General features: G+C 56.1%; 1 protein-coding gene across 3 annotated transcripts in view; it reads right to left on the reverse strand.

Annotated features, from left to right (window-relative positions):
* Positions 1–14,565, reverse strand: part of MPPED1 (metallophosphoesterase domain containing 1) — a 78,538-nt gene extending 63,973 nt beyond the window's left edge. The window contains exons 1-2 of one of the 3 annotated variants that reach the window (XM_012638011.1): positions 13,759–14,565; positions 6,333–6,634 (exon numbers count right to left, since the gene is read on the reverse strand). In XM_012638011.1, the coding sequence (XP_012493465.1) occupies positions 6,333–6,556 (224 nt within the window). In that variant the 5' untranslated portion in view covers positions 6,557–6,634; positions 13,759–14,565. Of the gene's footprint in view, positions 1–6,332; positions 6,688–9,108; positions 9,118–13,758 lie in introns of those variants that run through there. The other 2 variants (XM_012638013.1, XM_012638012.1) reach the window with 2 other exon arrangements.
* Between the last annotated feature and the right edge of the window lie 308 nt (positions 14,566–14,873).

Here is a 14,873-nt window from a genome sequence, read left to right on the forward strand (position 1 = left end):
ACCACGGGCCAGCCAGGAACAGTGAGGGTTCTGGGCCGGGCCTGCTGTCGGAGCCAGAGCTCTTTAATTAACTCTGCTCTTATTTCCCTACACCCTGAGGCTTCTAGAGCACAGTGAAGATGCAAACCTCTAATCCCCAGAGAAAAAAACAGACTCATTTCCCTGCACAGTCCTCCGGCTATTTGGATTGCAACAAATGCTCGACTTTGAAATAATAACAGTCATGCTGTACGCGATGCCAACGTACGGAGAGTTCATGATGTGCTAAGCGCATTACAGGCGTCTGCTCTCTTCACCCTCACAATGGCCATCGAAGCAGAGTACTGTGGGTGGCCCCACTTCACAGATGGGGAAACTGAGGCTCAAGAAAAGCAGACTGGCCCATGTCCCCAGCTACTGGGGCTCAAATTTGAAGCTGTTTTTTGATTCTAGAACTTACACCAGGCAGGACTATTATTTCCAGGCCCAACTTCATTTCATTCAATCTACGGACAAATGCTTACTGAGTGCCTCCTAAAAGCCAGGGACCAGCTAGGTGTGCGGGATACACCTGTGGACATGTCACCCACAGAGGAGCTCCCGGAAACCCTGCCTGTGTTTGAAGTGACAAAAAGAGCGAAAAGAGTGGCGCTATGGACAGTATATGAGAGGGTGCCCATCATTTGACCCCTAGATCCAGCTATACCTGAAGCTAGACCCAAACCTGAACTTCCTAGCTAATGACATGAGCCAATAAACACCCTTTCATGCTCAAAGACATTTAAGTTGTGTTTCCAGTACTTGCAGTGACAAAACCCTGGCTAACACCTGAGTTATAACAGCCCTGTGGACAAAGTAACTGAGGCCTGGAAAAGTTAGTCCCAAGCCCAAGGTCCCAGCTAGTAAGTAAAAGAATACAATTTGGGCCGGGCGCGGTGGCTCACGCCTGTAATCCTAGCACTCTGGGAGAACGAGGCGGGCGGATCGTTTGAGCTCAGGAGTTCGAAACCAGCCTGAGCAAGAGCGAGACCCCGTCTCTACTAAAAATAGAAAGAAATTAATCGGACAACTAAAAATATACAGAAAAAAATTAGCCGGGCATGGTGGCGCATGCCTGTAATCCCAGCTACTCGGAAGGCTGAGGCAGTAGGATAGCTTGAGCCCAGGAGTCTGAGGTTGCTGTGAGCTAGGCTAACACCACGGCACTCACTCTAGCCAGGGCAACAGAATGAGACTCTGCCTCAAAAAAAAAAAAGGAATAGAATTTGAACCCAAGTCTTCACAACAGGAATCTGGGCATCTAACCTCAATACCTTATTGTAACAACAACAAAAAAAAAAACCCACAAGCAAAATGGTTATTTGCCTGTAACATTCTGCAGGGACGAGAGATGAGGTGTAGAAACAAATGCTCCTTGTTTGCTGGAGCCAAACCTGACTTCCCCAGCTCTCCCCAGCCTAACTCTGGATCTTTCGGTGGGAATCATGGCAGCAGGAATGGGGCGGCACTGAGACCTAGGCTGGCACCTGGCCCAGTGACCTCCTCCTCGCTGGCCCCTTGACCCTCCCAGGCTCCGTCCGGCTCTGCGGGGGAGGGGGGCCACTCTCTCTTTGCGATGCTGTGAGAACAAACGAGCTGCACAGCCGGAAGCCCTGACGCACCACCCCGCAGTCTCCCTGCAGCCTGCGCCTGGGTCTCTCTCTCCCATCCTGATGGCCAAAGCCCACGCGGCCATCAGAAGCAGAGGCTGTTACCCCCGTTACCCCAGCCTCAGGGAAATGAGGTCCTCTGAAGGTCCGGGAGAGGACAGAGGTTCCCACAAGTCCAGCATGTGACTAGGCATAAACCGTGGCATTTTAGAACAGGAAGGACCTCTAGTCCCTTCCTCTCATTGTACAAATGGGGACACTGAGGCCTGGGGAGGGACAATGACTGGCTGGCTCAGTATCACACAACAGCCGCCCTGACTTCCTGCCTGGTGCTGCTCCCACAAAGCGCTGGTGCCAAGGTGACCCGGCCACACCACCCCGCTGTGCCCTGATGCCTGCCCTTCCTTCCCACCTCCCAGCCTGTGACTCCACTGGCCCCGCCACCTAGAGTGGCCGGCCCCACTTGGGTCAAAGTGCTGCTGGTCCTCCAAGCCCAGGGCTTATGCCGCCACCCCCAGGAGGCCCTCCTTGATCCCTGACGCTCTTCCTGGGCCTTGCTACCTGCCTTGTGCTCACTCCCTTTTCTTTCCTTCTTCCCATGACTGTGCTAGGCTCAGGGATGCAGCCCCAAGCTGGTGGAGGGGACAGTCGCTTGGCAAATTGTTCCACAGATGGACGTGTTAGCACAGACTGAAGCACATGCCACAAAGGGAGGAACAGGGGACTCTTAGCACCTGGATCTGGGCCAGGGGGTGACCTGGTCTGGGGAGGGGCCAGGGAACACTTCTGTGAAGAAGTGACACCTGGGCGAAATCTGAGAGGGGAGTCAGCACTTGTAGGGCAAAGAGACAGGGAAGCACAGGGAACAGCACGCGCAAAGACCTGAGGCAGGAGGAAGAATGCAACATTCAAGAAACTGGGAGCAGCTTCTGCGTCTGTTGCTCAGTGGACAAGGGGGCAGGAAGAGGCTTGAGAGCCAGACGGAGCCCAGTTTGAGTCCCCCCTCCTGCCTTGCCCCGCCCTCCTCCCGGGCTCCAGGCAAGGCCCACTGTCTCCCCCACCTCTCAGCGCAAGGACGCTGCCCATGCTTGCTCCCTCATCTGTGTAGGGGGGTCAGCGCCCCGGCCTGGCACAGCTGGGAGGGCCGGGAACAGGGTACAAAGGGGCCACGCCAGGCCTGTGTGCCCTCCCAGCCCCTCCACGACATTCATCAAGACCCAGCGCTCCCTGAAGGCTCAGAGGGTCTTCAGAGGGATGACTCAAGTCTCCCCGTGATCCCTTTCAAAGGCCAGAGAGGAGAGTGGCTGTGCCGGAGGCCCCTCCAGGAGCCCTGCAGGACAACCCTGTCCCGCAGCTCTCACCCCTGCTGACCCCAGGGCCCTTGTCCGCCTGCCCTCCCAGGGCCCCCGCAGGGTTTCCCAGCCGCAGCAGCGGCGCCTTCGCCTCAGGCCCACAGCCCGGGGGCCAGGCCTGGAGATTCAGGACTCAGGCAAAGGCGGCCTCCTCACCGGCAGGGTCTCTGGGGGCCACTGCGTAAATCACACGGCTCAATCAGAGGCCACATTTGGACTGTCACTGTTGTTATTAAATGTAAATTGCGGATTTGTTAAGTAAGGCCCCGTCACTGCCTCGCCCGGAAACAAAGCCCAGGGCGGCAACAAATCACAGGTCGGGAAGTGTCACGCATCCTCCCGCCTCTCCCGAGGTGGGGCAGCTGACTCGCCACGGAAGCCCACGTGGCCACCTCCAGCGCCTGCACGCTGAACGAAGGGGCAGCCGCAGCCCCCAGTCCCGGCCTGCCTGGCTTTACCTGGCTACATGCAACGTTGCATCTCAAAGCCGGAGCCCAGTGCGTGCTCTTCCTGGGGCCCCCTCAAGGCCCCAGCCGCCTCGGAGCCCCACTGCCAGTGGAAGCCGGGAACCCTCACGCCGCCGGGGATGCTGCGCAGAGCAGCCCAGGGTGGGAGTGGGCAGGCCAGGCCTGAGTCCTGCCGGGCCACCTAGCTCCCCAGCTGGACCACGAGAGAGCCACTAAGCTCTTGCTCCACAGCACTCTCCCTCCCAGCGTCACACGCTTTCATGACGCATTTGCCAACGTCCGCCATCCCGCTGGATGTGAGCCCCGCGCGGGCAGGGGTCGGTCTTCAATCACTGCTGGGTCACTGCTGTGACGCCCAGCCCGGGCCTGGCGTGTGCTAACGGTCCTGAAGATTTGCTGCTACCCACCAGGCCCTGTTCTGTGCGGATCTACCTATTTCATCCCACTACTACTCTGAGCAGCAGTCTGTGGTTGGGGAAACCGAGGCACCAAGAGGCATGAACCAGACCAGCAGGCTGGCTCCGAGCCTGAGTTCCTAACCAGTGACCTACTCAGCTGCTTGCAACTGTCCCGAATGAATGAACAAAACAACGAACGACCCTCAGTTGCTCAGTTAGATGGGAGCAATCACCCCTCTCTCTCTCGGACATTCAGTGCCCTTCCTCAAGGCACAGGCCAGCCAGCCTGCGGGGTCCAGCGTCTCCTACACAGGGCTGCCTTGCCCTCCTCCTTCTCGGGGTCTAGACCTAGAAGCTACCTTCTCCACGGGGTCCTTTCTGGACCCCCCAAATTTGGCAGGAGCCTCCTCAGCCTCCTCCCTGCCTTCCCGTTTCCCTGGCTCTGTTCTCAGACTAGGGGCTCCCCAGGTGTCTGCCTGGCCCAGGTGGGATGCTGTAAACAACAGCTCTACATGGTACTATCTGCGGGGCCAGGGACCCTCTGAGAGGGCGACGGGGTACGCACACAGGTGCAGACACACAAACCCCACCTGCTCTTTGAGGGCCCAGCTCCCTCTCCATCCCGCTGGGCAGGCATCCAGCCCAGCCTCCAGGGACCTCAGGCAGAGTCACCTCCGAACCACCCACCTGGAGAACTGACCCCACCAGCAAAAGAGAAAGCCAGCCCAGGGGAGGGCCCCCTCCCTGTAGCAGCCCCGCCAGGCCTCACAGTCCCACAGCCTGCGGAGCAGTCCTAAGATCCAGGGCCCCCCATCCTGCCCAAATCCACCAGTACGGCTCCTGAAACAGAAAATCAGAGGCACTTGCCCGCATAGAACCTACCAAAAAGTACAGCAGGCAGCCACTGACAACACCCATCCTGCCGCCCCCACAGAAACAGGCGCTTTCTGAGCAAGCGCCACTGAGAGGAGGGTGTTCCTGACACCAGAGCCCCCCAGCCCTGCCTCCCGAGCCCTTCCCAGCAGGGCCGCATCAGGAAGGCGGGCAGCACCCACACCGCCAGGCCAGGCCCCATCTCTGAGCATCCACATGCGGCTCCTCCAGTGTCCCTGAGGGACAGTGGCTGGGACGCCACGGGAACAGCTCTGCCTGGAGACGGTGCTCACAGCCCCCATGGAGGCCCAGCGCTGGGACTCCCTCAGGAGGGCCTACTCCACAGCGCCGGGCCACCCTCATCGCAGCTCTCATCCCCCTGCTCGGCCACCTGCTCACTCCGCAGGGGCTCACCCGTGAGCCAGGCCCAGCACAGGGGCGGCTCCCAGAGCGGCCAGGTGAAGGTGCAATGGCTGAGGGGACAGACGACTCAGCTCTCGGGTGGAGGTGCGCACGTCCGCAGACACCACGAGCAAAGGAGGCAGAGACGCTGGGCATGGAGAGAGCCCAGGACTGGGGTCAGGCCGCCTGCCTGCGAGGCCAGCCCTGGCACTGGCCAGCTGGGTGGGATGGGGTGGGCCACCTCACCGGTCCGGGCCCCTGGGTCCCCACCCAGACCCTAACCCTAACCCTAACCCTAACCCTAACCCTAACCAGGTAAGCTCTGTCACGCAGGACCAATGGGAGGGGCAACGGGATAAAGGAGGAGGGTCCCCTAGGGACACAGGGAGTCACAGAGCAGGGCCAGGAGCTTATGCACCTCCACCCTGGGCCACCCACACCTCTGCAGGACCTCAGAGAAAATCCACGGATCTTGGCCCATGCACAGGTGTTGAGACAAGTCCTGGGTGCACTCTAAGGGGGTCCCGGGTCTGTGAACTCCCCAAGGCCTCATGCTCCAGCACCCCTGGTATTTCCAGCACAGCCCCAAGAGGCGGGCGGCAGAACTCCCTAGTCCTTCTAGAAAAGCATCTCTGCTCTCACAGCAGAAGCACAGGGGTCTGGATGAAGGGGTGGGGGGTGCAGGAGAGACAGTCAGCCCAAGACTAGGGTCCTAACCTGTCAGGGGGCCTGCAGCAAGTACCTCACCCGCTCCGGGACTCAGTCTCCCCATCTGTACAATGAGGAGAGTCAATCAAATGAGGGTCACCAGCCCAAAAGCCAAGACGGGGAGCCGAATTCAGTCCCCCAGACGTTGCCAAGAGGATGTGTGGGCCTGGAGTTGCCAGGCCTTTTGGTTTTGCCAAGTGAAGCCAGAAGTCTGGGTTTTTGTATGCACTCACCTCATTTTAAATATTTGTATAACATTCTCCTGGCCAAATAAAATAGGACTGCGGGCCAGAATTGCCCACAGGCCACCAATCTGCAGCTTCTCGCAGGTCCCTCCCAACTCAGGGCCCCGATGATCCTAGGATTCCAGAATTGGTTCAGTCAACAAACATTTAAGGCTTGTTAACTACGCCCGGAAGCCAGGAGACAGCCCGAGCGCGGGAACCCACCCCTGTGGCCGTCACCACCCACGCCCCGCGGTCCCACCGAGGGCCGCCCACTTACATCTGCACGTGCGGTGGCTGGAAGCGGCCCTGGTTGATGTTGTAGAAGGTGAAGGCCTGCGTGGGGTTGGAGCTGTACTCGTCCACCTCGATGATGAGCCGGCCGTGCTGGTGCCGCCGCGCGGCCATCACGTGCGACTGGGAGAACGCCATGCCCAGGCCGCAGGGGAGCAGCGCCAGGGCCTCCGCCTTCAGGACGCCGGCATCCCACCTAGAGCGCCACATGGACCTCCGCTGGCCGCCCGGGCATCTCCCGCTGCCGCCGCCACCGCCGCCCGGCCCCCCGCCAGACCTGGAAACAGACTGAGGAGACGGAGCAGAACCGTGCGACAGTTAATCTGTTTGGGATTTGCTTTATTTAATGTCAGATGAAGATTTAGAAAGAGGGAGAGGGCGGGGGGAAAGGGAAAAAACACAGTCGTACAGCTCAAAAACTCATTACAAATCTTTCCAACTCAGCAGTTTGATGAATATACTTTGGTAAAAAGAAAAGAGAAGGGAGGGAGGGGACCAGGAAAAAAAAAGAAAAACAACCCGCAGCGCCGGGGACGGATGCGTGCATGGCCCGACGTGTTTAAATACTTCAGGCCTTTTTTTTCCCCTTCAACAAAATCCTCCAGCACCTCCGGGGTGACAGGGAGCTGGGGCAAGACAGCGGCTGGTGTTTTGTAAACAGGTGAGTTAAGTTTTACTCTCAGAACTGGGAATAGCAAGGAGTCCCCTCCAACCCCAGCCCTGGCCCCCAGTCCCCCACCCCACACCCCTGCAAGCCTGAGCAGGCGCCGGCAGCCCAGGCGGGAGTTCCTTCCTCAACATCGATTTCACCTAAGGGTACCTCCTAGTGGCCCTGGAGGAGGGACTTTCCCGGACACCGATTGCCACACACCTCCCGGCTCGGTGGTGGTGGCTGGGGGGGCGGCGGGCGGACTGAGCTACCCCCCACCTCACTCCCGCTCCCTGCAGGGATCTCAGGGATCCTGGCGTCCCTGTGAATCCTTGAATCCACTTGCTTTCCCAATGCTGTCATTTTTTATCATTGCTTTCACCGGAAAGTGCAGTTTGTATTCATATTTACTGGACTAAAACGCCCCTTCCAGCCCAGCTACGGAGAGACCCGCAAACTCAGGCGCTGGGTGAGACCCCATCCTGCCGCTGCACTCGACCTGGCGGCCCACGCCTCCTTGCTAAGACCGCCGATTTTTCTCGTTCCTTTTCATAATTATTTTTTAAACTGTATAAATAGGAAATGCTTTGAAGATATTTTGTTTTTATTGTTTTCAGTTTTTGGTCCTTAAGACCCTCCGACGATTCCACTTGCACTGTATTTAACCAAGGAGAAAATAACATCATTTAAACTATTCCTGGACAGTCGTGTCCCAATCACATTAAACGAAGAAAAATCCCCTTTGCTTTGCGCTTGGAAGAAGAATCAACACAGTCAGAAAACAAATTAGATTAGGAAAATGGCAAAAATTAGAGACTGGAGAACATTTTAATTATGTGCAAAGGAGAAATGGGTTATTAATTTTTTAAAAACCCCGATCATCTCCATAAAAGGCGAAATAAATAGCAACGTCTTCCTCCTCCCCCACCCATCGCCAAAACGCATTCGGACCCACACAACAGCCCCCGGTTCTCCACCCAGGAAGACAAGAACAAAAGTCTGCTTTTCCTCAGGACACCCTTGCCCGGCCCTTTGGCCCTGGTGCCCCTGAGTGGACCGGCTTTCCCTGAGTGGACCGGCTTTCCCTGCAGGTGCCGGCGCAGCAGGCCTCAGCGGGGGAGGGCTGGGTCTGCTGGCTGTGGGGCTCACAGAGACGCCTCCTCCCGTCCTGCCTGCCACTGCCGCCCGGCACTGAGAAGCCCTGGGAAAGGCCCAGGGACCAGATGCCAAGGGCTCCTGCTGCTCTGAGCCAGGCTGCCCAGAGCCTCAGCATTGGCTGCCTTGCTGTGTGACCTTGGGCCAACTTCCTAACCTCTCTGAGCCTGAGCTTCCTCTTCTGGGAAGTGGCTTTGATCATAGTAGTGCCGCCTCCCAGGTGCGAGTGTGCAGCTGGATGAGGAAGGAAACAGGACTCCTGAGTCCAACGCCGGGCAGGCATCAAGTGCCCAGCTAACACCCGCTGTGACTGCCGCAATCACTGTTCAGTTCAATGTGATGCCCGGGGATTGCGGGCCTGCCGTCAGCTGGTGCTGCCCGGGTACTGGGGCGCACGTGGTTCGGGGTGTCGAGTGTGAGCCCAGGGCCCAGCCCCAGGAGCTGGGAGTGCCTGACAGGGCCCTGGGGAACCCTCCTCTCTCTCAAACGCAAGCTGACCGCCTCACACCCCTGCTTGAAATCCTTGCCGTGGCTCTGACAAGGACCCTTGACCACAAGGCCCTGCCCTACTCAGGCCACACGGCCAGTGCCCATTGGGCTCTTGCGCCCAGAGGCCTTCAGCAGCCAGGTGCCGTGCTCTTTGCAGAGCCATGAAATTCCAACACGTGACAAGGGTTTCCTCTCTAAGGCTCACCTCCTAAGAGGCAGGTATCCTGTATCTCTCGTTTTGCAAATGACAAGGGCACGTCTCAGAGAAGCCACGTCTCCTGCCGGCATGGCACAGAGAGCGGGTGGCAGAGCTGAGACCCAGATCCAGGCCACCTGGCTCCCAGATTCCGGCTCCTTCCGCTAGACTTCTCCGTCCTCCTCTCCAGGGGGCTGCAGCCAACTCACCCTTCCTCTCGCAACACCAGTGCCTCCTCAGAGAGGCCTGGGGGGTCCAGGCCCAAGGAAGAGCCTGGGTCTGTCTCCCTTGCTTACTCTGGATGTCACTGCAGCCCCACCAGCTCTGTGACCCTTAGCAAGCAGTTTAACCTCCAGGGGCTCCATTTCCTCCCCGACGAGACGGAGAGAAAAGCGGCCCCTCCCTCATAGAGTCCTGGACAGTAAACGAGGTGACAAGTGTAAACTGCTTATCACAGAGCCCAGCACATAGTAAGTGTTCAATAAATGCTAGCTATTGTTACTTTTATATGATTATCGCCCCAGGGCCTATCGCAAATACTTCATGAATACTGAATCAGTGGATGGGTGGATAGATGAAAGGATGGAAGGACAGTGGATGGAGGGACGGATGCAGGGACAATGGATGGAGGAATGGATGGACTCTCTCAGCACAGGCCTGGCAATGGGTGTCAAGGGAGCTCAGCTAAAGACCGAAGCATCATCACCCCTTTCTGCCTTGCCCACCCCATAGCCCTGCCAGGAGGCTGGCCAGGGCACAGCCCTTGTGAAGGGCGGGGGGGGGGGTGTCCCAAGGGCTTCTGCCCATCCTTTCCCCAGAGAAGCAGGCACCAGCACACGGACGGCTCGCGCTCGGGGGAGAACCGCTCTGCACCAAGGGACTCAGCTGGAAAAGGCAGGCGGCAAGGCATCCCAGAGGCACTCTGCGGCAAAATGCTGCATTTCACATAAAGGGGGTTTGCAACGGGCCCTGCTCGGAGAAATCAGGGAAACTGGGAACGCAGCGCCTTCTTTTAATACCCATTTAATATTTATGGAGCCGCGCTGCGTTAGCCGCCACCATGCGGGAAGGGAGCATTCTCTGCCGTGCAGCCCATCCGCAGAGGGGGAGCAGCATTTCCCAAACAAACAGCTTTGAGCTGTGACGCTAAACGCTTACACCTGGTCCACAAAACAGCACAGCTCACGAGCAGCGCGGTGCACTGGGACCCAGCACAGGGAGGCCACCTGGGCTTCCGTCTGGGCTTCCGTCCTGGCTCCCGTTCAGCAGAGCGACCTTGAGCGAGTCATGCATCCTCCCGTGCAAGTGGGTCAGGGGAACGGCACTAGGGAGGAGGGTGGAATGGATGGACGAAGCACTGCTTCGTCAACAGATATTTGCACAGCCCTGCGTGCCCTCACTGCGCCAGGGGCCAGCAAGAGCAGCGGAAAAGCAAAGAGATCCCTGTCCTCAAGGAATGGGGCGGGGACAATCAAGTTAATGCACAGTAAACAGAAAAGACACGTTCGGATAACATATGCACCCGGGAGCAGACAGAGCAGGGTAAGGGAGTGAGGAGTAAGGGGGAGGGTTCACTTTAAATTGGATGATGAAGAAAGGCCTATCTGAAGAGGTGGCGTCACCCCACACAGGAATGATGAGAGAAGCCAGCCACGCTCAAACCTGGGGAAAGAGAACCGAGGCAGAGGGAACGGCAAGTGCAAAGGCCCTGAGGCAGACGCGGCATCAATAAATGGCCTCACTTTTACTGCTGCTGCTGTTGGCCACTGGCCTGCTTCTGCAATGGAGAAGAGCCTGGACTTTGAAGTCAGAGGAAACGGAGTTCAAATTCTGTCTCAGGTGCTGCCAAGCTGTGGGACATCGGGCAAGTCACTCAACCTCTCTGTTCCCACTTCTTCATTGGTTACAGAAGGGACGTAATGAGCCACGTGCCTGCCCCTCCATAAAGGCCCAGTGAGCCCAGTTCAGGAGGCTGCAGGTCCTCCCAGCCCAGCACTCGTTGAAAATTCCCTCCATTTTTAAGGGCTTCCTTTTTAAGTCTCATTCTTTTACAGAATGGTTCCTCTTTCTGTTTTTCTCTCAAAGGCAATTTACCATAAGTCGACTTGGACCAGGGTACTCTAAGGAAAACCTGGGTTTTAGCCAAGACACCAAGGAGCAAGTACCATTAGGCGCCGACTGTATGGAAAGCTGAGTCTAGGAAAGAGGTCTGACTCCAGGCCCCCCCATCCCCGTGTGCCTGTGCCTCTCGCTACGCACCCCCAGCCTTGTCTGGCCTCCTGCTGGTCTTGGCCTCCACCACCACAGCCACACCACACCAGCCTCCAGAAGGAATGTGCTAGAACTCACTTGTGACCAGGCCATTCCCTCTGGCACACCAAGCCTCTCAGGTGAAGCCCAGCTCCTCAGGTGGCCGCACCTGCCCGGCCCCTCTCCCTTCTCAGGCCCAGCTCGACCGTTGGGCTTTCCTGGCACAGCTGGAGCCCCCACACGCCTGTTCCCCCGCCTGGAAAGCTGTGAACACCACCCCACCCCTGCATTCACCCCGTGTCCTGACTGGTGCCCACGCAGACTCAAGGTGGCTCAGGGCCTTGGAGACGTCTTCCTGGGCTCCCCAGGCTGGGTCCGGAGCCTCCACCCACAGCCCCTCAGGGCTTCCCCTATCACAGCTCCCAGCACACAGCCTGGTTCTGTGTCTGAGCGGAATGAGAAGCCAAAAATAAAACGCTACCTGAACAAACCAACAAATGAATGAATGAACGAATGAATGAGAGAAACTGCACAGGCCTTGGAGAGTCTGACAGCCCAGGTTCAAAAGCAGCAATTACCTCCCGGAGCTTGGTTTCACCTGCAAACCTGCAGATGCTAAACCCTCCCCCCAGCACTGCCGGGAGCATTCAAGGGCACAGGAGCTGCAAAAGCACCCAGCCAAAGGCCCACCCGGCACACAGTAGGTACTTGCTAACTGTCCCTTCCACTGCAGTTAGAAAGCTCTGATAAAACCCAGAAGCTCCGCAGAGAACTTTGGAGAATCCAGCAGAGACTTCCAGAGAGTCAAGCAACCCCCTCCTCCCGTGCCCGGAACCGGGGCTCCGCGTCCGCAGCATGAACGAGTGGGTCACCGGCTGTCTTGCCTCCCAGGGTGCTGTGGCTGGACACATCCAGTACAGCCTGACCTTGGCTAGTTTTTCTAGGAAAACTCCTCACCACCCCCCTTACCCAGGCACAACCCCAAAACACGCTGCTCCTCCTCCGGGCCAGACCCTGTTCTGAGACCCAAATGACTCAGACATGAAACTTGCACTCAAAGGGCTCAGACCAGTGGGAGCAGACAGATCGACAGGCCTCCTCGGAACCCCGGTGTGAGGAGATACAGGGGCGGGGGTCTGCGGGGCCCCGAGAAGGCCCCCACCAAACTGCGGCCAGTCAGTATTGCCACAGGCCCAAAAGGAACTCGACCGAGAAGGGCCTGGGCTCCCGTGGAGCATGCCGACAGCAGGTGGATTTTTGCAAAACAGACGCTTGGTCACTCTAACGGCCCTGATCTGTCCAAAGATATGTGAGGAAAATCTTGGAGTATCTTCACTGCCTGGGGGGGTTGCTGACCCGCACACCAAAGACACATTTGCTCTGCCCTGTGACTTGGGGCGGTCACTTCCACCCAGCACAGGCCCCTGAAAGTCAGGTTGGCCCAGGACACGGCCCGCTCACGAGTGTTGCTCTCGTGCCATTGTTCTCAGCAGCCCCTCCGGCTCTCAAAGGCGTCCCGATTTGGAAGGTAAGGGCCCCTCTAATCAAAGTCAACGTGAGGCTATTAAGGCAGCCACCGCCAAAAGCCGCCAGTGTTTCTCCTCCATTCATTGGCACATCTTCAACAATAACTGTGAGGCTCGGACAATATCGTGTTGTCCTGAGTCCAAAACTCAGTTGACAAACAATGGCCACAGAGGGACGATTGTCTCATTAAACACGAGAAGGTGCCAGAGAAACGTCTCCCCCAGCAGCCCGGAGAACCCCACGCTTGGGCAGCTTTCACCGGCATTCCAGCCGCACCTTTGCTCCGACTCCGCTTCCTGAGCTTTGACCGTGAGCAGCCCCAGCCTCTCACTGGCCAGCCCGGAACGCGGCTGCTTTTCCTTGGCCGGTGGCTCAGAGCGACTCGGAGAGAAAGCCGGCTCGGCTCAGCGAAGCCACTGCGGACCGAGGCTTTTGTTGCAACGTGGTGAAATGTCACAGAAAAAACCGTGCTAACACCTCCTAAGTGGTCCCCCCGACACCCCGCCAAGCAAAATGCAGGAGATAATATTTAACAGAAAAGTACCAAGGTGTAGGGAGAATTTGGGGAGAATTCTTTCACAAGCCACGATTCCCACAAAAGCTCAAAAATCACTTTTAAATTGTATTCTCTTTCCTTGTTTTGCTTGTGCCCGAAAATATGCAATTGATTACCCGACAGCTGAAAATGTCATAAAGGGTAAAAAAATAAAGAGGGACTCAAAGGAAAGGAAAAGAAACAAATAACCCAATGGAGGGGGGAAAAAATCAAACCCAGTCACCACCGTGTCCTGAGAGGACAGACCCTGACGTCTGACCTCCCTCCCCATCAACCGTGGGTTCCAAGGCAAGAAGATGCTGGCCTGCAGCTGGTGTTAGCAGCCAAGTTGAATGAGTTGATGAGCTAAGTAGATGAAGGAATCCACAAATATAGTGAAAATTAGACCCTATTCCTTGAAAAAGGATCAACCACAAGTGACTTTAAAGCATTTACCACTTAAAAACCTTTTAGCTGGGCCCATTTTGAATTATGACTACATGATTTTAAATTACACTTTCTAATTCCTCCCCACCACCACCCCAGCAGTCTCTGCCGCCTCATTTTCCAATTATGTACTTTTATTTCAGAATATGAAGAGTGCTACTTACTGGATCATGTCCTGTCTGCCACAAATAGCTGCTCACTTATTCCTTTAATTTTAGACATGAATGCAGTCGGTTTGCCCGGCCTGTCTTCAAATTCTGAATATTCTCCGTTCCCATCGCACAGAACGAGGCCTGAGATGCAAAGAAACCCACAAAGCTCGGGCAGAGAGATATGTTTGTAAACCAGTGCTTCACTCCATAAATTATTATAATTCTTGGTGCTTTCTATATCCATCTAGCAGATCAGCAATCACATAAATAATAGTGAGTGGACTGATTTTTCTTCTGCAAAGTGCTATGTCCTAGTTTTCAAAATAAAGCACTTGGAGAGTCACGTATCTGTGGAGTTGAAATGGGAAGCTGCTCGGATCCGTTTCAGACATGCACACAGACATACCCACACGCAAAAGGAAGTAAGAGGGAAATGTGTAAAGCTCAGCTTTCTGTGTCCCCTTCCCACATACACATCAAGTGTCACTCAACATTAACGGGGGCTTGGGACATGCATGGTTAGGGAGGGGAAGAGGCAGGAGGGTCGTGGTTGCTCAGCGTTCAAATACAATTTGCAAAGAAAGTAAATGTGGATTTACAGTTCTCGTGCAAATCTATTAAACAGATATCACTGAAGCATAATCAAATCGGCACTATGGTAATTCTACACTTAAGTCTAAGATTGGGGTTTTGCCATTTTTATGATCAGTTCGAGTGTATTTTTTGTGATCGTGCAGGAATTTGCAATTAAGGATTAAATCTCCAAAGTACGATCAATTAACTAATACGTCTGAATGGCAAACTTACAAAAGCAAAACTGCATTCTCCAACCCCCCACCCACCCGTTTGTGCCGGGAGCCCAGGCTAGGCTACGGGTGGGAGGAGAGAACCTTCGCCTTTTCCATGAACACAGAAACACTGAAAAGCGCTTGGTTACGAAGCGGGAAAGGCAGGGTGCCGGGAAGGGCTTACGTTTCTCAGGTAGCCGGTGCAATATATTTTGCAGCCTTGCAGACTGCAGTACTGTCCAGAAAACGCAAAAGAATGAAATGAAGGGGAAACGATGAGAGCGCTGGAAATTGGAAGCAGGCATCATTTTCTCCTTAAAATGACGAAATTAGCATGGG

The sequence above is a fragment of the Propithecus coquereli genome, unplaced genomic scaffold, assembly GCF_000956105.1.
Source record: "Propithecus coquereli isolate 6110/MARCELLA unplaced genomic scaffold, Pcoq_1.0 Scaffold126, whole genome shotgun sequence".
In the NCBI taxonomy this organism is placed as follows: domain Eukaryota; kingdom Metazoa; phylum Chordata; class Mammalia; order Primates; family Indriidae; genus Propithecus; species Propithecus coquereli.